The 26720-nt window shown below is 40.5% G+C and overlaps 1 protein-coding gene across 3 annotated transcripts in view; it reads right to left on the bottom strand.

Annotated features, from left to right (window-relative positions):
- Positions 1-30: 30 nt before the first annotated feature.
- The window catches only part of dip2a (disco-interacting protein 2 homolog A), an 82561-nt gene continuing 55871 nt past the window's right edge, over positions 31-26720 (bottom strand). For all 3 annotated transcript variants that reach the window (XM_061691363.1, XM_061691364.1, XM_061691365.1), the window contains 31 exons: positions 25381-25578; positions 25164-25255; positions 24283-24393; positions 21861-21984; positions 21674-21783; positions 21208-21310; positions 20890-20954; positions 20342-20435; positions 19613-19732; positions 19365-19479; positions 18624-18763; positions 18397-18533; positions 17485-17565; positions 15850-15977; positions 15047-15161; positions 14199-14400; positions 14003-14103; positions 13220-13300; positions 11885-12002; positions 11692-11813; positions 11102-11213; positions 10917-11026; positions 10129-10259; positions 8949-9117; positions 8542-8712; positions 5980-6041; positions 5336-5393; positions 5180-5254; positions 4233-4407; positions 3506-3629; positions 31-2781 (listed from right to left, as the gene is read on the bottom strand). In XM_061691363.1, coding sequence (XP_061547347.1) covers positions 2529-2781; positions 3506-3629; positions 4233-4407; positions 5180-5254; positions 5336-5393; positions 5980-6041; positions 8542-8712; positions 8949-9117; positions 10129-10259; positions 10917-11026; positions 11102-11213; positions 11692-11813; positions 11885-12002; positions 13220-13300; positions 14003-14103; positions 14199-14400; positions 15047-15161; positions 15850-15977; positions 17485-17565; positions 18397-18533; positions 18624-18763; positions 19365-19479; positions 19613-19732; positions 20342-20435; positions 20890-20954; positions 21208-21310; positions 21674-21783; positions 21861-21984; positions 24283-24393; positions 25164-25255; positions 25381-25578 — 3797 coding nt within the window. In that variant the 3' untranslated portion in view covers positions 31-2528. The remainder of the gene's footprint in view (positions 2782-3505; positions 3630-4232; positions 4408-5179; positions 5255-5335; positions 5394-5979; positions 6042-8541; positions 8713-8948; positions 9118-10128; positions 10260-10916; positions 11027-11101; positions 11214-11691; positions 11814-11884; positions 12003-13219; positions 13301-14002; positions 14104-14198; positions 14401-15046; positions 15162-15849; positions 15978-17484; positions 17566-18396; positions 18534-18623; positions 18764-19364; positions 19480-19612; positions 19733-20341; positions 20436-20889; positions 20955-21207; positions 21311-21673; positions 21784-21860; positions 21985-24282; positions 24394-25163; positions 25256-25380; positions 25579-26720) is intronic.

Genomic DNA, 26720 nt, shown 5'->3' with positions numbered 1-26720 from the left:
CCCTGAACAGATTGTTTGACCACAAGCATGTTAAGTTAAAATTGTTTTTATTCATTAAGAAATTGTGTTATGAAAATAATGACACCTTACCGTAAATCAGACAAAATGTATTTCCACGTTATACAACACGTCGCGACATCTTTGCAGTCACTTGAGCAGAACGGTCCTCTGCTACTTTTCTTCCTGTTCATTCGTCCTATAAAAAGTAACACTTTGTATCCTTTCCTCGCAATCTTGAGTCCGTCTCAGATTGTTTGCGAGGGACACTTTTCACATATTTAGAAGATTCCTTCAGTCTGTTACATCTCCCTGCGTCGATTAGTCGTTTACATCAAACCTGTACATCCTTGCAGCATGCTCAAGGCCTGTTTCTGAGGCAAAGAAGCAACAAACTCATGGGAATCCTTTATGGGGAGGCACATGCATCGTGAATCACTCGACGTTATGGCACTGGAAACAAAGGTTGTGAACATTGTGTGTGCATTAAACTGCTTTTCATTCTAAAATACGCATTTATCACAGCTGGCAATACGGACAAACAAAGTACGCTGCTCGCAAACAGTGCGGGACGAACCTAACATGCACTATATCCTTTACACAAATTTAATTTTATCGTTTCTGAACTTTTGAATGCACATCTACCTGTTCATTGTTTAGTACGTTTTGGACAACTTTACCAAGGGTAATGAGAAAATTCACCATCATGAATAAGACCAATACATTTTCAACTACGTGGACCCTGTGAAATCTTCAGCTCCTTGATAGAGAACAAGTTGTGTAAAAACAATACTGAAACATGGAACAGTTGGACACTTGCCTTCAAAAGGTCAACTCAAGTTCACCTGAGTGCATTTTAGGTTCATCCTGAAATTTCACCCTAAAGCTCAATATCCCAAACTTTTTGCGAATGGTGTATATAAGGAGTGTTTCGTTTGTAATGGCTGAGGATCAAGTATGTTCACATTTGCCGCACTGTGGGTGCAATAGGAGCAAGAGCTATATAATACAGGGGGTCCTCGGCTGGCGACAGGAAATTTCAAGTTATGAACATTTTTAAAGTTATTAAATTTCAAACTATGATTACAAGATGGTTACGAGGCAAATGGAGGCCTGCTCAGTTCGCGGCGTATTTACCGTTTTTCATTTGTTTTATATGCCTCACAGCTCTGAAGTTCGGGGTTGGATTCTCAGCTTCCGCTGTTTTCTTTTTCTTTGGATTCCCGCCCAGTCTGGGTGCCCTGTGGCGCCATGCTGCCTCTCACAGGTCTGGAGTATACTTATTTACTGTAATTATGACTTTACGAATGCAGTAGTTTAGGATATTGATTTTTCTATGGCGCATTCCAAATAACGTACAGATTTGGGTTACGTCGCCATAGGAACACAAATCCATCGTACAACCAAGGACCACCTTGTACTTCCTTTCTGCATACGTCCTCCGAATGTGACAGCTGCCGAACTGGACTGAATGAAATTCAAGCAGAGCTGGGATTGAAAAAAAAAAAATTAACAAAAAACAAAAAAAACACAAGGCATGGTCCTTGCCGTCACCATTGCCGTCTGGGACACCACGTCATCCCAAAGCCACATACTTTACATCAGTCCTATTGCATTGAGTTTACATACAAAAGGGAACACACAAAACTATATCACAAGATTTGAGCGGCACCAGAACGTCTGTCATAGAGATGGGAATAATATTCCGAAGAATTCTGTGTGCAATTGTGTGCCTTGAAGCGAGCCAGGCAAAAAGGAAGCGCACAGCTTGGCTGCAACCTACAGAGGCGCTGTCGAGAAAGTCTCAACGAGTTTGTCTCCTGAAGAAGAACAAAAGGGAAGTTGAGCTGCTCTGAAACAGACCTCCGCTGTGGCACAACCCCTCTGCTTAGCATTATTCTGCTGAAAACTGCAGTGGAAACACGAGCTAGACATTCCCAGACATATACCGCCCCCGCGCCCCCCCCTCCCCCCAAAAAAAAAAAACATACAGGTTACAAAAAAACAATCAAGGAAATGCAGAGCTCTTCTTTCTGAGCACTGTAGAACCTCAGTAGATATAAAACTCCCGTTCATAATGCCAGATTTTTGTGATACAAAAAAAATAGACCAAGATGAACTTTTTCTTAACTTTTTTTTACAACTATCGAAAAATGGAACTGCGGTCTTAGACATTATGGAGGGAATTATGTTCCCTATGCAGTTCAAAACAGCATCGTGTTTTTTGGGGAGATATTTTTACTTTCCCTTGAGTTGCACAGGTTACAGGCCAATTTCCTCTCACCAAAACCTGGCATTTGAACATGGGTGCGGAGACTTTTTATATCCACTGTACCTGGTGGATAGCCCCCCTCTCCCCCCGCTCCCCAGTTCTCTGTTAATTAATGCAACACGTGTAACGGTGATGGTTGGGGACATAATCACAGACGAGTCACGGCAGAGCTACTGGTGTCACTCCTGGTCCACAGCAGACAAAACACATTTGGCATTTGAAAGGCGAGGAATCCCCGGCACGTCCTGCGGTCGAGACCTCACATGTTGTACGCCACGTATATGGGGTCGAGTTGGTCGGCCAGGAATCCGTCTCGCAGGTGCATGCGTTGCTTCTCCCCTCGGGAGTTGATGGGAATGACGCCGGGGTCGACCACCACCACCACGCCCACGATGAGGTAGTGCTCCTCCAACACCACGTTGGTGACCAGGGCCACCAGGTCCAGGGCCTCTTGCTCGGAGCCCTCCAGCTCCACCACCACCACAAGTAGGTTGGTCCAAGTGAACACGGCGCTTCGGAGAAAAGAGTAAGGAATTAAGTATGTTATCATTGTACACTGCTCTCAAAAAATTTGCAATATTGGCCTTTTGGATTGTATTTCATGAGGAAACTAAACAGCACAATAATCTTTTGAGACAAGCTGTCTGTATTGTTTATATAACTGGTATAACATTTTACTTTTTGGAAAAAAAAAAAAAACTTTTTGAAAAAACATTTGACAATTTCATAGAATTAATAAGAAAATGCTATCACACATTCTCATTCAATTCAATAAATAGTGTTCTCTCGCTTTAGTGAATTGCAGATTTTTCTCCATATTTATATCGTGCATAATTCACTATATTGCGAGGTTTTGAGTGTGTTGTAATTTATTTTTCCAATAAACACTTCCTAGCCTCAAATTAAAAAAAAAAAAAAGAAAAAGAAAATTTCATTACAACACAAGGAATACAATGTACATAGTGGTCAGTACTAGTGTATGTTTAAGAGTTTAAAAGGATAGAAATTGTTTATAACAGAGTGTGGCAGAGGTGAATACGAGTCTGGGGAGGTTCCTAAAATATATATGTATGTAGGTTTACATAATCAAAATATATGTGGCCGCTATACTTCACTGATTTCACCTATTGCGGGGGTAGTCCACAACCTAACCTCCATGGATAAACAAAGGATTTCGGTACATATATACTCTTTATAATAGACACACACAAGCACAAACGATTATTTTAGCCTTACCATTCAGCGATGCTCTTATGGGAGCGGATGACGGACGTCTCGATGTCGATTGGGTGGTAGCGCATTCCCCTCAGCTCGAGGGTCTCATCGACAGAGCCCACCACGTACAGGGCGTCATGGCGCTCTAAGACAACAAGTACTAATTACTGTATTTAATCATTACGGAATTAATTAGAATTTATTACCAACAACTAAGTCAACACACAATCCACTTTTTGGGGGTTTTTTCTAGGAAGGACCTCAAAAAATGTAGGGCTTTAAAGTTTCTTTTTCTAGTGGTCTAAGAGCCCAGTTTCCCTGACATAATGTTTATACTCGACGATAGCCTCTTAATTTTGAGCGGTTAAACACAAAGCTATTCTTCTGTTGTATGAATGACAAGAGCTGGATACATACATTGCTGGCATAGATTTAAAAAAACAAACAAAAAAAAAACCCTAAATTATACATACATGCACATACATTATTCATAGCACATACATTTGTCTTTAGACCAATTAAGTGAAATGTAATAATTCCCAGCAGCATATCTGATGATCTTTCACTACATGCTAAAATCTAGGTCTGTTTCGTTGAACACAAAACTGAATTGAAGACAGACACACACAGAGATGTAAAATAATTTTTGGGGCCAATTACAGTAAATGAAATTGGATAATTCCCCATACGAAGTGGCTGAGAGAACACAGTAGGGAAAGGGAGGGGGGTCAGTCTGACCGACGCTCACCTCCCCGAGCGTCGGTCAGCTCGGTGCGTCGCAGGAAGCCCAAGTAGCCCGTCCTCGCCCACACTGTTTGCGTGTCCCCGAAGCTCAGCTTGGTGTTAAAGTGGTCTGCGTGCAGCGCTTCTTCGCCGTAGACTGTGTAGTAGCCTGTCGCATTGTGAGGACTGCTCACCCAGATCTATTGCACACACATAAAAATGCACATGGTTGTCACCGTCAGGTTTGTCGGCAGTGTGTGGATAGAGAAAGGAGAGAGCAAGTTAGCGACGACAGATGTTTACATGCGGGGTGGCATCCCACAAACATTAGGTACATCCAAGTTGAATCAAATATTTGGAGTGAGGCTGAGGTGTGTACTTTGCAAATTGTGGCCCACTCCATTCTTTAATCCGGAGTCTTGTTGCATAAAGCTTTCCGTGCCCCCCCGAAAATTGGTTAGTTAGTTAATAAATGGATTTTCCCCCCCATTTTTTTGTATAATCATAGCAATAATTGGGATGCATTTAAGTCATCAAGGCCTGACTATCGGCTGTTGCTAAAATATTATCCTGAGCATTTATCCTGTGTTGTGCGGTGTTGTTAAGACTGGGGTTTCCTTCCTGATCTGCTCAGAAAATGATTGCGCCGACAATTGTAAATGTTAACAGTATTTACGAAACCAAATCCCGATGCATGTGGTGAACACTGAGTTGGTCCGGGCCACGGAGTTCATGATTATGACGTGAAAAGGAACGTTTGTGCAACTAGTCGTCTTTCTTCTTTGTATTTTCCATCAGCCAGATGCCTTGCAACATGCTGCCTCTCACAGGTCAGTTTTAGTACTCAGACAGACATCTGATTTGGGGGAGGAGACACGATTGTCAGTGATTGTCACACGGTTGTTATGGTAAATGTTACACATTTTCACAATTGGTATGTGTGCACCCCGTTGTAGTGAAGTTGCAGCTCACCTCTCCAAGATGAGAGTCTCCCAAGGGCCCTTTCGTCTCCGTGTTGGCAATAATCACCTTGACTCCAGGAAGGATCTGCGATCAGAGCAGGATGAGTGAGTTGTCTGCAGCATGCTAAAAACCTTTTTTTTTTTTTTTTTTTTGGTGAGGTTGTACCTTGCCGGATTCCATCAGGGGTAAACTGTGTGGGGACCCCCTCTCAACCAGGCGAACCCTGAATGAAAAAAAACAGAAATGACATATTTACATTTGCACGACACAATTTCCAAAAGCATGCAACTGAAGTACATCACCTGGAGCACTTTAGAGGCAATATTTATCTAACAACATAACAGAAACAAAAATAAAATATAAAAAAAATTAAAATCCTTCATACTCAGAGATGATGATTATTAAATGTGTGCAGATCGCTACACGTGCTTTTCCAATTGAACTTAGCTTGCTCTGAATAACCAATCAGAAGATGGAAAAATGCAGCCATTATTGTGGGCTATCTAGCTGACCGCTTTAAGAAACCAGTCTCATTGACAATATAGTTTAAGTTAAATGGGCAAGCACTACTGATTCTGAAGGCCCTCGCAGATAAGCGACATGGCAACCTAGAGGTTGAAATCTGGCTGGACGGAGAAACAAATAAATAAAAAATCTAACATCTCCATACACGTACTGGAAAACAAAATCAAAAACACTATGAACTGAACAGAATAGAAAGTTGGGAATAAATGAATACAATTTCACGGGAAAATGTATGATGAGGTCAGCAGAGAAAGCCTCGCTGTCCAAACACGACCGCCTCTCACCTGTCGTGTCGCAGAGCCCTCATGTCCACGTAAACCGTCGTGGGGTCCGGTCCCGCTGTGCCCTGAGGAACAACAAAGATGCACAAGTGAGCTACATTCCCGTTGCCCTGAGCCGACGCTACTGGTTTGCCATTAACACTTTAAAGCGCAACCACTGAAATTGTTAGACAGTGACATTTTTTAACCCTTGGAAATTATTGTCGGAATTTTTCCAAATATTTGAATTTTCATTTTCATTTTCCCGTCTTGTTGACTGGCTGGGGGAAATTGCAAGAAATTGTCATTGTGTTTATGGTAATGGTATAAGGTATATGATTTTTCTTTCATTATTTTTTTTTAATTAAAAAGAAAAAATATATCTTAATTACCTGTCATTAATTGGCTGGGAGAAGTCACATGGTTGTACTGTTTTTTTACATCTCAAGTTACTCTTTCTAAAATTGTAATTATTCATGATATCGTTATGTTCATAAAACAATAATGACATAAGGAGAGTGCTTTCATTATTTTTAATCCTAATGTTTTAAAATGGTTTTAATTTCTTGACTTTGCTAATTGGCAGGATGAAATCACATGGTTCGACTGCTCAGAATATCAACTTACCTTTTCCAAAAAAATAAAATACATGTATCATAAGATCAACATTTGAGTTTAATAGTTTTCTTTCATTATGTTATTGACTGGGAGAAACAGTTCTACATGGTACGTGGTGGAAAAAATCTTGATTTTAATTAAATGTATTTATTCATTTTTTTATTATTTATTCGAAAATGTAACAGTTCATTGCCTGGGAGAAATCACATGGTTCTACTTGCCTAATAGTGAGTCTTAGGGGTCCATTTGACCAAATAGAATTCCTTGCCCTACCAAGGACTACATCAGCTATTAGAGCTTTTAAAAACAAGAAACTACTGACCAACAAGAATATTAAAAAGGGATATTTCTGAATGGGCAATTGGTTAAACTGAATGCAGCAACAGGAGTCCACATGAACGCCCACATACAAATTCAATTGCTTTGATATTGATTGCTTTTGCTTTGGATTTGTCATCATTACCACTGTGAGACAGCTCACTCCTCTGCCAGTGTTAATGCAAAGCACCAGGTCGCCATGAGGGCGCGTGACGGCCAACTGAAGGGTCAAAGCCAACGCACGGCAACACACACACACACACACACACACACACACACACACACACACACACACGGCGAGCTTTGCACAAAGCGGAACATTCATTCAGCATGGCATCACCCATCCAAAGATTAGGCTATGTCATCAACCAAAGCCAACAGCGTAATTAGACAGAAATCAAATATTTATTTTCATGATCAACCAAAAAGTCCAAAATGTGTGTGTAATATATACCGTATATATATATATATATATATATATAGTATATGCCAAACATATTTGGTTGGTTCATAGTGGACTAAGCGTGTGTGTGAATGGTTGCATGTCGACAGTATATATGCCCAGCTGGCTGAATTTGAAATAACTGATAATTATTCCCAAAATGTTTTATGTAATAAAACTTTTAAGGGGGGGATTAAACTAGACCAGGTCACATTGACCCATGAATAATCTCGTTAAGAAATTTAAGGAACACAACAGGAGGGTTAATGTTAGTGGAACACAAAAATGGTTCCGCTAATTCCATTATGCTAAAAGGAAAAATGTCTTTTAAAAAATTTGCTGACTTTTTAAAAGCATTTTTAATACGTCATGGTTGTTGTTGAATATGTTAAAATGCTATTGAAAATATTAGTTCCATGATACGAGAGTTTTACCTTGGAGGAATTTCTTTCCCAAAATCTGAACAAATGGGAGGTTCCGCAGTATCGGTATTTCCCATTAGCAAACAAGTAAATTTTTACATTTGTCTCCATGTACAGTACATGTGCCTTTCACACATTGTGATGAAGAAGCGTTTTGACAGGCACACAACTTTACATTAGAAATCGCAACTGGCATGCGCTGATTCCCCGCGCCAATGTAAAGCAGCGCAGGCGGCACGAGCGGCACCTAATGCAAAGAGAATAGCAGACTTGGCCGCAAACAGGTTTGTGGCAAAATGGAGCTGAAAGCTTGTCACAATCAACAACAAAAAAAACATGAAAGGACAGAGCGAAACACACTCAAACAGACAAATGCAAGAAAAAAACAGCAACGACCACTCTTGTCTGACAGTACCTGCTCGACCAGTTTGCCTAACCTGTTGGGCTGACGGGACACATAAATAAACACATTTTTATGTCTGTATGTATACACGTGGACGAACAATCCAACATAACACGTGCACACAAAAACTAAAAGATTCCAGAAGTTTTTTTGTTTTTTTTTTCCCGTTTTTCATAAAACTAAGAGGTTTTATTTAATAAACAGTTCGAAAGCATTATTTCCTTCATCATACAGTACTTGCATTACCAGGTGTACCTAATACTGTGGCCAGTGAGTGTATACATTAAAACTACAGACCGTGGAGATGACAACTCACCTGTGGAATATTTTCACCCAAGCGTACAGTTAAGAAACAAGTCAAGTCCTCACTGACGGCTGCTTACCTGCAAACATATGGCCACATTCACCCTGCAACCGAAGGTGGTGCTGACGGCGCGCGCCGAAAGCCCCAGGTCCTTGAAGATCTTGGAGAAGGACTGCGTGAGCGCGATGCGAGGCCTCTCCTCTGCTACCACCATGCACGTGCGCACACACGACAGGTTGACGTTTCGCAGCTGCAAAGGTTGAGAGGTGTCAACCATTTTTTCTTTCGATACAGAATTTATTTTTTTTACGTTTTCAGAACTGTACATCTTTTAAGTACAGTGTAGTTGCATTTAAACTTCTAGATTGTTTTGAAACATTTGAGAAGAAATTTTATTTTACTTTGACGTGCAATATAATAACATACTCATTAGATAAATTCAGTTTTTCTTGATATTTCAATATTGAAACGCAGTGTCACACTCACCCGTAGTGCTTCCGTCTGTGAGCCCAGGCCTTTGGTGCACATTTCCATGACTGAGTAGGAGCAGAAGGTGACGCGCACTTTGTACTGACTGACTGCGGCCAGCCACACGGACACGTTGCTTTCCAGCTCCAGAGGGGGAACTAAGATGGATTGGTGGCCAGAGTACACACTGTAAATCACAAACATACACGGAATGCTATAAGACGTAAGGTTGGGGGGGGGGGGGGGGTCGGTTGGCGGAAATCAGCGCCACAAAGGCTGTGCCAAGTGCAACATGGTTTTTAATACAAGAAGACTGTTACTGTGAACTGTGAGAAGTATTTCTCTGAGCGACATCAAATTGACCTTATCTTTGCTTTTGGTTGCGAGCCAAAAGGAGGAGTAACTCATAGTAAAGTGGGGGGTAAAGGGGGGGGGGGGGAAGGGTTGCCAGTTGCTGATCCACTTTCAGGCTTTTATTGAAGGGGACAAACAGTTAATCAAATACAAAATGAGAAGACTCGCAAAGAGGCTTGTGGGAGACAACTCACAACCTGCCGCTCACGCCGAACTAACCTGCTCCAGCTCCTGACGGCACTCACTTGGCCGGACCCTTACAAGTCACACGTCCTACACACAAATACTACAACACGTACACTAATTACACTTTATGAAACCAGTTTATTTCTTTATATTCTTTTGTACCGTGGCACCCTCAGATAGGAGTGAACCGACTTACAAGTTTTTGAGATATCCGCCTTCGTTTGGCCGATATTTTGCTTGACTTGCAAGTGTAAACGTGAGATACGAACGCTGTATGGTGGCAGTCCCTCAACTTGCTTGCCAAGTTGGGCAGATAGTAAATAATATATATTTTTAAATAAAGCGGCTTCAAGCGGTCTATTGACACTTTCAGTTGACGTTTACTATAAAAACAAACATAAAACAAAGAGAATTACACATGTATTTAAAACAATCACCTTTAGTCCGCTTCCTTAATTCTAATGCTGACACATAATGGAAAACACCATAAAGTCACTAATCCACTGGAAATACATCCAATAGTATGCTAAGTGTCTTTCATAAAAATGGATTGTGCACTTTTTAAGCTGCCAAGTCACGTTTGGAAGATGAATGTATATAAACAAACAGCAGCAGAGTCAACAGTACGATTGCGATAAGATGTATGACAATAGCTCACCTGCACAGGCACCAGAGAGCGAAGCCCAGGCCGCAGTATGGGTCCAGACAGATGGCGATCTGGCGAGAAGGGTAGAGCTCACATTGCAGTTTGATGGAGCGACACAAGGCACCGGTGGCCGCGTGGGACATCTATGAGAGATCAAATGACGCAGGACATCTTCAAAGATTCATCCAACGTACCATGAAGACAATTTGGAGAAAAGAACAAGCCTTCGTATCTATAGCACTAGGGGTGTAACGATTTGCTCAACCAGTATGACTGTGAAATAAATACCTGTATACTGGAACAGTGCAGGCAACATTCCCTAGATTCCTGTTGTTGTTGTTTTTTTGGAAAGGACTCAAGACACAATTTCTTATGGACATAATAAAGCATAAACAACAATTAACAACAAATGGACTCACACTTTATTGGAATAAAGTGCAACCCTTCAGGTTAAATGAGCAGTAATCTAACCAACTACTACTCTCATTTAAACAGAAGTACAACAAATTTAACAAAAGCTCAAGTACAAGTAACTGATCTCCAATGACTACAGGTTTTGGCGGCTGTGGGTCAGTTGGTAGAGCGGGTCGTCCACTGACCGAAGGATCGGCGCTTCATATCCGGGCTCCAACTCTCCACTGTCAAAGTGTTCTTGAGCAAGACGCTTAAAAGCTTAAATCCAACACGTTATTTCTTAGTATTGATAGAATTTTATATCGATGTATGTCATCCAGGAGTCCAATTTACCGATGACAGAGCGACGTAGCGAATGAATCGTTACACCCCTATCCAGTACACACCTTGACTCCTGCCAGGATGCCTGTGGTGGAAACGCTAAAGTCCAAGTAAGCCAACATCTCCGGGGTTGGGGGCTTGTAGATCTGAGGACTTTTCTTTCTGGGGAGGTCATCTGAATTGATAGATTAAAATAAATACATTTGTCAGCACCGCAAAGTTCAAGGCGTCAGTGTGCATCATTGCTCACCTGTGTCCAGCACCATTGGCCAGCTCTTGACGTCCACTGCAGCGGCGGCCTCTTTGGATTTCAGCAGCTTCATTATTGCTTGTGTGGTCAGGATGCACACTGACTTACTGACCTGTAATACACAGATTGCATTACTACATGATCTAAATACAGTTACAGTATGTGGTAACTGTTCATGGCTAGACAAATACTATACAGAGAAAATTAAATGTGAAGAGCAGCATGAACAGTCTGCCACATTGTATGCAGCTTTTAAAAAAAACATATGTATCAATAGTCTATAATTCAAGTGTTGAGAATGAAGTAAACACTAATTGAACCAGTTGATATTTGTAAAAATGTCATGTTTGAGACTACAGCAGAACGGCACATGACCAGAGAGCCAATCACAATTGTCGGCTATAGAAGGAGGAAGGGATATGGAGGGGGGACAAACAAAAAAAACAAACAGAGCTTCTGTGGCTATCTTAATTTAATTACACATTTTCTCCAAGTAATGTAATTGATAACAATTACATAAACTTTGTAATCTTGTTACATGTAATTAGTTACTCCCCAACACCAAAGTTTGCCCACCCCTGGTCGGTTACCTCAACAATCATCTTGACGGTGGGAAGGGTGGTGGCCAGGTTCTGTGGGTGTGGAGGTCTGACTGTTACCGGGACACAGCCAGCATACAAGCAGCCATAGAAAGTGGCAATCAGGTCGATTCCTGCGCATAAACGTTACGTTTTTTTTTCCATCTGCAGGCTGCTGGAATGATCGAGGCTCTATTGTGAGTACCTGGTGTGTAGACAAGTGCGACGTGGTCCCCAGTGTTGAGGCGTCCCATCAGAGCCGCAGCCACGCGCTCAGCCCGCTTGTGGAGCTGCAGACAGGACGCCGCACTCGCCACCGTGCCCTAAAGAACCACACAGCAAATGTATCTATGCAGCCATGTTGGGTAATAGCTGGACATCTCAGTTGACGATTCCAGTGATTCCCGCAACACATTGTGCCGTGGGAAATCATATATTTTCACTTAATTGGTCTGAAATTTATTTATTTATTTGCTACAAATAATATATTATATTTTGTTCATCTATCTATGGCATGTGGGGTGGTGTGCTGGGAGATTTTTTTGTAAACATTGGGAAACACGGTACTATTCCATTCCATGTGTGCTACGTAATCGGTTTTTACTTCGCCACAAAAATAGTATTTTCCGTTGCCATAGTTTTACTTATTCTATAATTTGTTCGTATGTACAACTGCAGGCAGGAGAATACAAACATTATCATAAAAAAATAAAGTGAGGTGTGGGCGGGGTGCAGGGAAATCTGTAAATCCATGTATACAGTGGAACATCCCAAGTCAATGTTTGGTTGACTTTCTAATTGTTCTAATTAAAAATGTTCTGTCCATTATTTAAACTTAAGGACACAGGTGAGTTAACATAGTCTAAAGAAAAGTTCACCATTGAGAAAATAAAGTAAAATAATTACTGATCCTTTTCAGCTCGTAAAACAATGTGTACATAATATTGAATTCATCGTATTGCTCACGGTAGCACGGTGACTAGTGGTGAGCACGTCTGCCACACAGTGGAGAGGTCCTAAATTCGAGTTTGTGTGTTCTCCCTGTGCTTGCGTTCATTTTCTACGGGTACTCCAGCTTCTTCCCACATTCAAAAAACATGCATGTTAGGTTGACTAAGGTTGACTTGAAGACTAGATCTGTGAATCAGTAATCCCCTTAGCCATCACTGATATCCTTCTGTAGTGACATCACATTACAAAAAAGCCAATACTGTATATACATATACTACAGTATGTATATATATATATATATATATATATATATATATATATATATATATACACACACACACACACACACACTTATTGACATCACGACCAAGGTGCTGCAATAACAATCGACATGCAGAGTACCCGGTGATTGCAGTGTCTAAAAAAGCAGCCAATCACAGGACAGTACAAGAATGACGGACTTCAACAGAAATGCAGACACACAGCATTGCTGAGGAATGCAATACACTCTGAATTACACATTTGTGATTTATTTTTATACTTGTTTTTCAATAAAGAGCTGACATAGTAAGTTGACGTGCTGAAGTACCTTGGCATTGAGAACAAGGAACAGGGGATGATCAGGAGTGACCTGTGCTCTCCACTGTAGAACATCTTGAATGTAGAGGAACTGGCAGCGCCAGAAACAAGGACACATATTCAGACAACAGTGACTTAACACGTGAAACATTTTTGAAAAGTTTTTTTTCTTAAACTCTTTCATGCATGAATGATGACAACCTCTTTGCGTTGTTTACTTTTTATATTATTTTACTATATAGAAAATGTATGGATGTATAGATGATTAAATGCAATCTCCTCCAATCACAAAATCAATACTGATATTTTTGGGGTGACACACTACACTCACTGTAGTACTGACTGATGCACAACTTTGACATCAAGACCTATGCAAATAGAAGAAAACTGCTTTAAGTCGCATTCAGTTGTGTGGTGACATTTTGGATGACGGACAACACTATCAAAAACGGGGTTTAACAAAATACAAGAACAGAAGTAATGAAATATGGAACATGTTACTTTGTAATTTGTAGTATGCACTGTAGCTACACCTGTAGAATTATGGCATGTCTTATTTTAAGATAAACTTACTCATAACCAGTAAAAACAAATCTCAGTCATTTAAAATACCTTAAGAGTTTTGAGGGAGAAATTCTTACGCAAAAGCTGCCTAGGAAGAAGAAATGTCTTAGTAAACAAAGAACCAGAATATTTTGCCTCGATTTGAAATAATCTCGGTGTGTTTTGTAGCGTACAGATGAGGTGATGATGAGTCATTCCATGAAACCAGAACACCCCCCTCGGTGGGTACCTGCTCATTGTCTTCCAACTGGGTCACGTCTCTCCCACAGGCCTGCGCTATCCTCTTGCCTGCCACCAGGTTGCCTACGATCATAGAAGCAGGGCCGACCTCTGCACAGCACACGCACACACCCATTCATCACTCATTTAATACAAGACAAACCTTCCAAAAATCTTCCTCTGCCAGTCATGTTGCTGCGCCATACCCGGCTGCTTTTGCCTCGGCTTGGGCAGGTTGGTGACGCACGTGTGAGGGCACATTAGGACGTTGCAGGGATGCAAGGAGCCCTCCAGGAAGCGCTGTTTGGTCTCTGATATGTGGATGCCACCCAGGGGAGCCTTGGGAAGCGTGTTGGCAGGCACCAGGGCCAAGCAGTACACACCCACTTGGTGGATGCTGTCTATGGCCTTGACGCAACACATGAGAGCTGTTTTTGCATTTATTTTAATATCTATGACCATTTACACTAATATATTGACATCCAATTAAATAATGATATCCAATATATTTCAAAACTTTGCTGTACGTAATAATTTGGAAGAGCACATTTAAAGTTTTTTAATTCTGAAGAAAATACTGTCATCATTGAGAGGTTTGTTCAGCAACATTTGAATTAGACTAACAGTTGATGACTTAAAAATTATGCCGACTGTCATTTCCATTGATAAGAAAAAAAAAAATCTGCATAATAATTTGGAAGGCGGTGTTTTCAATACTATCAGGTAACTAAGTGAGGTAACCAAAATATCAGAAACAGCTCTCAATATGATTTAATGCAATCTTACACCACTGCAAACTACAACACAGCATTATTGCATTTGTATTGTAAACTGTAAAGGCAAATTTTTAGAGCACTTGTATTTGATATTGTGCAAATGGTAAATTGCACATACAATAAACATAACTTCTGAAAAGAAGATCAACACACTTGATGTGCTGTGCTAAAGAATTGAAAGTGCACACGTCTTAAATCAACCTTGGGTACAATTCAAATAACGTTCCTTCAATTGTCTGCTGCAATGTTGTGTAAAGAATAAGGAGCAGACTCAGCACCTGAAGGATGCGGCTCATCCACTGGAAGCTGTCTTCCTCAGAGGCGTCTGGTCTCTGCTCCGCCACCACGACAATCCTCTCGTCGTGCAGCACCGAGACTGAAAACACAGCTATCCTGCAATGCACCAGGCAAAATGACGCTCATGAAAAAACTCTTTGTGATTTTAAAACTCACCTGCCGCAATAACAGCAACACCTGCACCATCTAACGAGATCCAATAGGACATCTTTATCCATTATTCTGTGTTATTTTGCTTCATAAGATGGGAGAAATATTCTTTAGAGTACTGTGACGCATCCTACATTGAACACAATCTGCTGTACAACTTTCAATTTGTTCTACAGTCAACCAAGGTTTATTTGTTTCTTTGTTTTACCCCACAGTATACTTTAAACACATTTAAACTGAATTAAAATACACTTTTTAGACAAATTGTAAACATTTTACCACACATTAAAGTAAGTATACTGTCAGCTATTAGGGAGGTAAGGAAAGATGAACTGCAATATTGCGGGGTAACACTGGACTTTCAGAACATTCGGACATATGATAGAAAACCCTGTTCAAAGAGTCCAAACATCACCAAAATAATAAATAATATAACAGATGAAGTTGTAAAGACAGTGCTTTTAAACATAAGCTACCTCCTGTTAATGACAAGATGAAGAGTTGAAATAATGTGTACTTATTCATATCTTTAATAATGCATGATGGGAGTGCGTGATCTCATTAGATTGTGCAGCTGTTGCGAATGTCGTGGCCGGTGGCTCTGACTGTGTTGAGTTGGGTCGTGTCTCCGAACCTGCCCCTGTAAACAAACTTCATGGGCTCCACTGCAAGCGCCGTGGCAACCACGTCGTCAGCGTTGTGCCTCCGCCCACTGACCACCATCAATCCATCCATCTTCCCTACGACGAACACGAGGTTGTCCTGGTAGCAAAACACAAAGTACATATTTTGGAAGAAAAATGCAAGTTTGGCGCAATTTACCGTAGTCTTGACACTGAATTTCACAGTGTCACAAATGGTGAAATGGGTCATGGCAGCATAAATAGAAACCTCCCTCGCATGGAATCGAATAACTTCCAATCGTAATCAGACCACTTCCAAATGTGGATTAAAATCCGATATGTAAAAGTATATGTGCCAATGTGAGTGCAGCATAAATGCACATCAGCTATACGCCGTCAATGCTAGCATGATGTGACCAAAACACACCTGCTTGTGCCCGAACAATACAAATAAACTCATTAAAAAAAAATACCCATTGTTAATCTAAACTACTTCAGAGGTGCTTTTATCATTAAAGAAGAGAAAAGGAGTGCAGTCAAGGGGGGGGGGGGGGGGGGGGGGTGTCAGCCAGGGGCAAAATTTTTTATTTTTTCCATTATACTTACCTCAAGGGGAAATTCAACTTGCACTCTGCTGTAAATTTGCTTGTCACACCACACAGAGAACCAGATCACAAGGAAACGCGTCAGAGTGAGGAGGGACGTTTTGAGCTGGGGGGGGGCATTGCTCAACGGAACCTTGGAAGTAGTCATGAAGCAGACTAGCATCTTTCCAACAACTACTTGGTTCCCCCGCAGCAGTTACTGATGAGCTACTGCCACCCTCCAAAAAGCACTGTGAAACGCTTAATATTTGTATTATTTATGTATTATTGTTTCCAGTCTTAGGTGAGAGAATGAAACCCACCACCAGGTCCTGATTGACTCAATCATAACTGTGGTCAGAGGTTTATATACACACACTCATCAAAAAGACTTTTTCAAATAAATTATCAAGAGTCCCAAAATGCGCATGCTGAGTGTATGTAAACTTCTGACCGCAACAATATATAGTTTATACTTTAGATTGCCATATTTCATATACATCAGTGACACACTGCGGTCTGGCCCCAAATCAATCCGACAGATGTCAGGGAAAATCCGATTCTCGCCTTCACTGACTTGGAAAAAGCCAAACCCCCCAATTAATTCTCCTGAGCTATTTGCATATTCCATCACACAAATTCTCAGAAGCACAACAAAGTGATGAGCGTGCTGTCAGTGCTGCCCAACTCAATTTGAGCTGTTATTTAGGTCAGCTGAACCTTTTGTAAAGCAAGTTGCAAAAGTAGGATTACAGGTATTAGCGCTCATTAAGTGTTTTTCTTGGCGGGGGAATTGCTTTTCAATCACTATCGGTGCATTTTTGTGACAAAAATATCTGAGAGTCACATGCTATTATTGAGAACTGATACTATTGGAAAGATTTGAAAGAGAAGCGAATAGAGTATTTACAAAATCACCCCCCCCCAAAACAAAAACCACACAGAATTGGGACGTTTGTTACATTACAATCGTAACTCCAAGATATACTGTATGATATTTATGAAGATGAAAATTTGAAAGTTTAAAAGCTTTGGGTTCATTGTGAGGTAGAGAGAACTTACTGGTCCCACAAAACCCAGCAGTGAGGTTCTGGTGAAGGTTCGGTCAGTGACTGGAATTCCAGCCGACGTGACTGGGGTGGTCTGCGAAAAAAGGTGAAAATTAGCAATGGGAAATGCAGAGTAACTAAGAATTTTACCACAATATTTAGCCAATGATATTTATAGTATTGGGATATAGCGATATACACAGTTTTGAGCAAATTGGATATATTTGAAGTAAACAATTTTTGATATACAGTATTTTGATATATACAGTATATAAAGAAAGTTTTCTGCAATCGTAATTGAACAATTGCTTAACACACAACATAATAAAATGTTGTTTCCAGTAAAACGTCACATAATCAATGCCCTCTGTTCTCTCAAAACACACCATCAGTGTTGAGGTACGAGGGAGTGTCACATTTGCGGTTTGCCTTTAAGTTTTGAATTTGGCACAAAATTAATTGGCGGACTTTTTTTGAATAAACCCAGGGCATTTTTAGATTGCTGATGTAACGTTTTGAGCAGATGATTGTCAATAAATTGATATTTCCCTCCAAATTATGACTTTCGCTGTCAAATATCAATTGAATGCTTTAATGACATCATTTTATTTTCCTACAGACTGCTCAAAGGAACATGAACGCCATTATTACACCGATCAGGCACATAATGAGTTTATACGGTTCTAAATATAAATACTATAAGATGATGACACTAAAAAAAAAAAAAAAAAAAAAGTTACATTGATGGTGCTAAAGCTGTCCAAAATAGTAGTTTGTGATGTGTTTTAATGAAATATGCTACTGTTGAGTACTTTTTTTTTTTTTTTTTTTTTTTTTTTTACTGTTCCTGATGGCATGATATCGTTTATAGTATTTTATGGTGAGGACATTTTTATTATTTTTTTCCATAATTAGAAACACTAACCTCAAATATGTTCTTGGTCATGCCCTGGAGGCCGTAATAGGCTGCACCCGTGCACTTCGAGTTCACGCAGATTTCTCCCACCTCATCTGTCTGACAGAGGTACGGCGTTCCCTCCGCTCGCACCACACACACCAAAGCTGCAAAATGCCATTGAATCAAACATCAGGACATTTGTCATGTACTGTACATTTACATAAAGAGTATCAACATCCGACTGTGTACCGCACCTCCGGGCATGACCTGTCCCACGTCCTGCACGGTGAGGACAGAGAGCTTTTCTTCAGTGTCCACGCGGATCACGCTGTGGCTCAGCCCACCCATTGACAGGACTGCCTTGCCCGGTGAAGGGACACCCAATTCTGGAGGTCTAAAAGGCAAATATATCAAAGCTACACTTAATTATCTCGACTACTCTGAGGGATACTGAAAAAAAATATATTATAAATAGGTGTTGGCATAAGCCAAATCTTCAGTTTATAACGATTGTTTTTGGGGGTTTTTACAATAAAACCCAAACGCAATGAGGACACTCATGCAGGAGCTGCTGTCAACACAGCTCACACCCAGACACTCACAAGCAAACTCGCAAAAAAAACAAAAACAAAGTCACACGCCGCCCCACCAGGCCCTGCTTCTTAAAGGCACATGCATGTATCAAACATACAGACACTACAATATGTACTGTATTACCTATGCATTTTATGTTTGCAACTTTTTTTTGGATTCAATTTTTTTTGTATTTACAATGTGTTTAAAAAGTGTGTATTCATAAGTTTGAATGCATTTAAAGCATGTGGGAGGAGTAAAATTATTTTTAAAAACTTTTTTATACGGTCTCTTTATAGCACAGATTTTTACTTATTGCGGGAGGGTCTGCAACACATCCACATGATAAATGACCCCATTTATCACATATGAACCCTCACTATATGTTCAATGCAAAAAAAGCTGCAGTAACATCATCTCACCTGCGGATGGCGACAGTCATGGCTTCGGAAGAGCTGGCACATGGACAGATCACCTCAGGTCGTAGCCCACGTGCCTGGAACACGTTGAGAAAGGCATCGCAGGAAGATATTGACCCTGCAGCATGGCGTCGTTGACAACACACACCACGCAGAGAGACGCACAAATGTACTATGTCAGCAAGTTCTGTCCAGACATGATGACAAATGGGTGATCTTATACGCTGTCCAATTTTTGTACGCGGACTCACATGGGTTGGCTCCATCGGCTACAATCAGCATCCGCAGTGAGCTCAAGCTGATGTCTCTCTGGTCTCTTTGAGCCAGCAGAGACCAGTGCATGTCCCTGGACTTCACCACGGCCACCCGTGCTGCGCAGCGGAAATACAATCATCACATGTTGGACACAGCTCACAATTTACATTATTATACCTGACAGTCGGTGCAGTTTTACCATGTTCCTTTTGAGCCGGTTAATATGTTAAACTGCACATTTAAAAATAAAAAAGGAATATTGTGGAGAAATGCAGAGAAACATAGCTCCCGGGAATATAAATAAATATTGACACACACAACATAGGAGTTAACGATGTCGTCTCCACGTAACATAAGATAATTTTTAATACTGTGCAGGACACTTGTTTACAATTTGTGGTGGTAAGTTTCTTTCCATCCTATTTCCTCTCAATATCATTGAAAGTGCCCTCAATGAGCTCTTGATATTTAAATAAAATATTTTGAATGGAATTGAATACGTTTTGCATACCTAATTATACAATTATCTCGTATTTTGTATTATGTTTTTCAAAGTATGCGATTTTTTTTCTGTGGATTTTGCTATTCATAGATGTTAAATATATTTCTCAACCTGAAACACATTCAATGTGTTTACGTATTAATATGTTAACACACTTCCTCCAACTCCAATTCAAACATGTCAATCAGGTTAGTGTCATACACTCACACGGGCCGACCCTCACCTTTGTATGCATGAACCTTCTGTATCCACGAGAGAGGGTTGACTTTCATTAAGGAGTAAGGAATGCTGATCACATGCATCCTATTCATGACGCTCTGGAATGAGAAGGTAAGTAAGGAAATAATTGGGCTTCCGAGCATCATGTCTCTTTAAAAAAGGTTAGACGTCAGACTTCATTTGAAATTGATTAATGGCGCATACTGATCCTTATTCCCTCTGCAGTACCGTAATTCCCCGTGGTGCATCTATGGAGCTTCTGCTATATTGGAGATTTTTAAAATTCCATTACGACGACGCATTTTAATGCCATTTGCTTGCAATTTTTTTTCTGTTAAAATACTTTCACAGTGTGTTTAAATATGTTTCAATGTGATTAAAACGCATGGGAGAGGTATTTTAAGGCTTAGAAAAATACTCTTTTATACATGGTCTCTTTATATCGCAGATTTTCACCTAGCTAAGGTTGTTCTGGAATGTAACTATCTCAATGAATGGGAAATCACTGGACTGTCTATTCCTTGTCATACAAGAACGTTTTAAAGCACTCACAGTGAGAACGCCATGCCATAAACCAGCTTCTCTCTTGAAGTCCAACACATTGGTTATGGTCTCAGCTGTGAAAGGATATTCCACGGGTTTTACATCAACAAAGACACATTTTGTAATAAATAGTAAGAACTGTAGAGGTACTTGACCTGAAAGGAGTTATTTAGAGCAAAACTGAGACAAGCAGCAAAGCAAAGGTGCCTTATATTCTAACTTTGGTAAAATACCTCCTCCAGATCTGATGCAAACAAATCACAGCGACTGAATCAAACTGCAACTGACAAAACATAAAAGGACATTTGGGGTGACGTCAACGCTCACCTTCAGTGTAACTGCAGGCTTGTGTGAGAGCGTGACAGTGAGCGAGCATTGCTGAATGGCTCACTGTGATCCCCATGGTGCTTCCCTCCTTGCTGGTTTTATACTGTGCCAGAAAAAAACACAAACAGCACAGCAGTTTATAATAAATCCAATCCAATCCATTCTCGACGCCGGTTATCCTGATCAGGGTCTCGGGGAGCCGAGTTTGGGCGAAAGGTGGACTGCACCTTTGACTGGTCTCCATTTAATCAGAGGGCACAAACATCTTTCATGTCAACTTTCTAGCAGACGCCATTATGGTTTGGATCCAAAATTGACTCCTAATTAGAATTGCTCATAAAACTAAAACGTTAAGCATGCCACCAACATACTTCACTGTGAATATGGTTTTATTTCTGGTGATGTGCAGCACATAAAAACACAATTATAGTTTATGTGCAAGAAAATTCAACCAAAAATTCCTCACTTCTATGTAGGCTATGTCATTGCTTGCTTCACGGATTGGAGGATGCCAGTCTTTGGGAGGCTTTACAACATGTTTTCCATCTGTCACAAACCACAGCAACCGGGGCCAGCCTGAAGAGGCAGAAGCGTGAAATCGGTTGCGAACTCAAATTGTAGTCAAATTGAAAGAAAATGCGAGCAGGCTGTACCTTTGAATGTGGCTACCTCACCCGTTTGTGCTTTGGGTAAACCTTTCTGACAAGCGTCAGTGGTAAGAGCCAACGTCACCCCGCAGCTGCCAAGCAGAAAGCCAATTTGTTGACTTCCAGCATCCTGAAGGAACAAAAGAAATAAAGATTATAAACAAATGTTAACATATACATTCAAACATACTTTTCAGCAATGCTAGAATTGTAATAGGGGCACACAAAAGCAGCAGAGTGGCGGTTAATCAGGCACACTGAAAAAAATCAAATACAAATCTGACCAAGAATAAATGTTTCAAATCAATGCAAAATATCCTCTCTTTGTCTGATATTTCTTCTTACCCTGACATTTTTGTTTAAGACAATTTCGTTCCTAAAATAATATGCTGATTATGAGTATATTTATCTTAAAATAGGAAATGCCATAATTCTAGAGGCGTAGCTCTTATGAACACACTATTTTTAAGATAGGTTTTTTTTTTTTTTTTTTAGGTTAGCTACATTTACTTCTTTTTAGAAATCTTGCCAAATCAAAAGTTCGTTTACTATTAACAGATCATTTTGCTTAAATTAACTAATACATTTCTGATTTCAGTATTTAAAAAAAAAAAAATTTTAAGCCCAGTTTTTGCAGTTCATAAGCCGATACTTGATCATCATATAGGAATACACCCTTGATCTGAATAATATTTGACTGACTGTGGACAGCCGCTTGGAGAAAAGAACAAGATTCAGTGGGGTACCTTGGCGGGTGGATTATTAAAAATTAAAAAAAAAAAAAAAAAAAAAAAGGCAGTTAATGTATTAGTCTCAAGTGGGCGTCTGATGTAATAATTGGACTGGAATAACTATCCTTTCACTTCACTCCAATCTCATTTGTTAGTGAGCAGCTTCCGCAAACAGCATGCTTATAAAGGGCGATCAAGTACACGCATTAATATTCAGCGCGTACAACTCATGATGATAAATTTGTTCGCGATGGATGCGCTTGCAGACTCCCAATGCATAATAATGCTCTTGAAATAGAACACGGAACAGATGAGGCTGCTGCGACAAATAACAGCCAATAAAAACAAGATGTTCTTAGCAACAAATAAATGTGTATGACTATTAGAATAGACACCTGAATAACAATAACAAGAGCAATCAGAGAGGGAAACTACTATAATACAGGATCTTAATAGCTAAGAGAGAGATATTAGGAATGGGCATTGGACTACATTTCTTCAACTGAAAAGGGGGATCAATTCATTTTCTGAATGTTCTCAACTTCTATTTCCTCAGTTGTCTTGTACTGAGCATTACAATGCTGCCCGGAGAGGTTAGCACAGCGCAGGTCAGTGTGGATGCATCCCGACTTCTCATAGCGAAGTCATTTTGTGCTTCTTCAGACGCCTAACTAGTTAAGACTGAATCACTAGTGCCGCTGCTGGTGAACTTCATTTTGCTTCAACTGCTTCATATGCGATGAATCAACAATCAATTCTACACATTTGACTTAAGAATCGATTTTATAATTCCCATCCAAAAAAGAGATATATCAAAATAGATATAGTATACAGTGCATACATAATCTCTGCCAAAGGAGCAACTCCAGATAAAAATGAACATAGCAAATTTAGTCCAACTCAAATACCAATTGGTAATTATTTTTTGGTGTTGCCCATCATAAATGGCAAAAAGCAGATGAATATTGGGATGGCAGCACAGTGGACTAGTTGTTCGGGAATATGCTTTACAATTCTGAGGTTCAGGGTTTGAATCTGGGGCCTTCCTGTGTGGAGTTTGCATGTTTTCCCAGTACTTCTGTGCGTTTTCTCCGGCTTCCTATTACATTCCAAAAACATTCTTCTTTGGTTAATTGAAAAATCTAAATTGTCCATGACCAGTTGTTTGTATATATGTGCTCTGCAATTGGCTGGCGACCAGTCCAGGGTGTACCCTGCGATGTCAGCTGGAATAGGCTCCAGCTCACCCGCAACCCTAATGAGGACAATCGCTATAGAAAATGGTTGAATGGAATATTTTCTTCATTATGTGGATTATGACCAAAACTATGTGGGTGTGTATTTTTGAAAGAACCAACCAGTCCAAGGTATTGATCTGACTAATAAACAAATAACCAATGAGAAACACAAAACAAAATCCTCAGAAGTAATAGTTTACCAAGCCCACGTCACTCTTTTGTTTGTTAAATGGCCAATAGGGGTCGCCTCCTGCTCTTCGTGTGTCATGCAGCGCAGAGGAAAATGAATTATTCACCATTCAGTGCCATTGACTGACATATATGCCAAATATGCATTGTAAATGGGAGTGATCCATCCATTCATTCATTCATTTTCTGAGCCGCTTCTCCTCACTAGGGTCGCGGGCATAAATGGGAGTGATGTGAAAGAAAAACTATGTACTGTCTTTTAGCCTTTACCTTTCTGGTCAGCGGCACTTCAATGGGTACAGGCACCAGTTCTGCCAGCAGACAGCCATAGAAAGCCACCATGAACATCACAGGGTCGTTGTTAGGGAACACAAGTGCAACCTGTGGATGAATTAAATCCAGGGGTGTCAAACCTTTTTCCATCACAGGACACATCATGGTTGCCCTCAGGTGACCAGTTATAATGGTGAAACCACATATGTATAACCACTGGGGGTAACTGTATGCCAAAAATCACAGTTGTGTGCTTACCAGTGTTTTAAGGTCATGTAATTAACTCAAAGTTGGTACAGTCAGGGAACAAAATGCAAAGCAAACTGGTAACTTTTTGTGTATACAGGAAAAGATTTGATTACATGAAAACATCAACAGCTTAAACATTTTCTTGTTAGGAAAGCACAACATCAATAGTTTGTCTTCTTTGTAGGATATAAAGGACTCAGACAAGTGCAGAATCATCCTATTACATAACTGCAACTGTGAGTCACATAAAATGACATGGAAGGCAGGACGTGGCCCGTGGGTTTGACACCTGTGAATTATGTAGAATGTTGTAGGTTGCTTGGTCACAACCTGATGTGAAATGTCGGCGTGATTCTCCTCATTGCGGAGTACACAGACCCGATACTGGGTACGAAATGATAGAAGAGAGTCTAATATACTGTATTGAGGCCAAAACATGAATCTTCTTTGGAAGAATAACACCAAGATTATGGAGAGAATACACTGAGGAGTCTTGTTTTTCCAACTTCATACTGTAGGGCTAAATGGCACAACACTGTCTCCCTCCCGATTACGTTCATGTTGCATCTGCCAATTTAAAGTCACCCAAAATGTTTCAGTATAAAGCCACAAAATAAATAAAGACTTACCCTATCTCCAGGCATCAGCAAAGGTTCATTCCTCGTGCTCAGCTTGTTGAGAAGTGTGTAGGCAAGTTTCTGGCTGCGGGTCCATAGTTTACCTACAATAGTATACCATATTACAGCACATATTTTAAATGATTTATTCTCAGATTGCTTGAGGATTTATGATTAGGATGTCAAATTTGTATTTCACTGCTCTCCATCTTTAATTCTTCATACCTACCATAAGTGAGAGTGTAGACAGGCTTGCCGGCGTTATCAAGTGCCGTCAGACAAGGGCTCTTGGGCTGTGTGGTCCCCCAACGTTGCAAGGCTGCTGTCAATGAGGGAGGCCAGTTGGTGACCACTCCGAGAGGATCTCCCTCAAGGGGACACATCGGCTGGCCTTCTGGCTTTGGCTGGTTTGGATTGGGTTGCTGGACTAAATAAACACAGGAGAAAAAGAACATGAACCAATATTTTTGTTTTGACAATGCTATTAGCCTATTGCATGCATTAGTTCTAAAAGACTGGTTAGCATGTCTGCTCTAAGGTTCGGGATTCAAATCTCTGCTCTGGAATTGTTTTGACGGTACAGTACACTGATTGCAATAAGGAGAGATTTCTTAATAATAATAATACTAACTGCTAAACACTTGCAAGTGACTGATTTCTGCTCAAGGTTCCCCAGACGAAGACGGAATATGGAAAATTGCTTTCATTTTTTTTTTTTTTTTGCTGCAGCTCCTGGAATACTCTACAAGAGACACCAAAATCAATAATTCAATAATTATACAGTTTCAATAGTACTCCGCCTCATATCAGCTGGGATAGGCTCCAGCTCAAAGCGCTACTGACAATGGCTGGATGAATGAAAAGAATTGAAGACAAGGACTGAGAGAGGAAGATTTATGGCGAAAACTGTGTCTTGTAGTGATACAAATACACAAAACCACTTGGAGGCAATAATGCTGCAGGGCCTTGCCTTCAGCACCCTTATTCCTCTGACAGCACATCCCATCGCCATGTGCAGCCATTCAGCCGAGTGTTTTACAATGTAGTGGCAAATCAGTGATTTATATATCTCTCTCAGAGAGAGGCTCACAAGTAATACAAGCGGGGATTGTTTGATGGCGAGATAGCGGGGATGAAGAAAAGGGTAGGGGATTAAAGTCGTATATTCTGTCCTTAACAGTTTTTTGCTTGCCCAACTTCAGCTTTCAAATTCCATCTCATTTGTGCTTTCCAGATAAAACACTTCAATCAGGAAAGGTCTCCCCGCACACACTACGCAGTCTGCAGATGCTCGCTCTGCTCTGTCAGAGGTAGGAGGGCTTTACAATTACCTGCTGCTGTGTTACTAATCCTGCTGCTGCGTTTTCATTTGCACAGTGTTTATTCAGCCTGGCAGAGTACCACCCAAAAAGCCACGACAGGCTGGTGAGGAATTCTAAAAGAAAAAAAGACTAGTCCACAATGTGTGTCTGTGTTTCTGTGGCCCAGCTCTGCCTTACCACACCCTGGGCACACCTGGTGGTCTCTGATTCACAGTGGGAGGTGAGGGGGGGACAACAGAGGAAAAGC

The sequence above is a fragment of the Phycodurus eques genome, chromosome 12, assembly GCF_024500275.1.
Source record: "Phycodurus eques isolate BA_2022a chromosome 12, UOR_Pequ_1.1, whole genome shotgun sequence".
In the NCBI taxonomy this organism is placed as follows: Eukaryota; Metazoa; Chordata; class Actinopteri; order Syngnathiformes; family Syngnathidae; genus Phycodurus; species Phycodurus eques.
The sequence above is the reverse complement of the archived record's forward strand: the minus strand, read 5'-3'. Positions and strand labels throughout refer to the sequence as shown.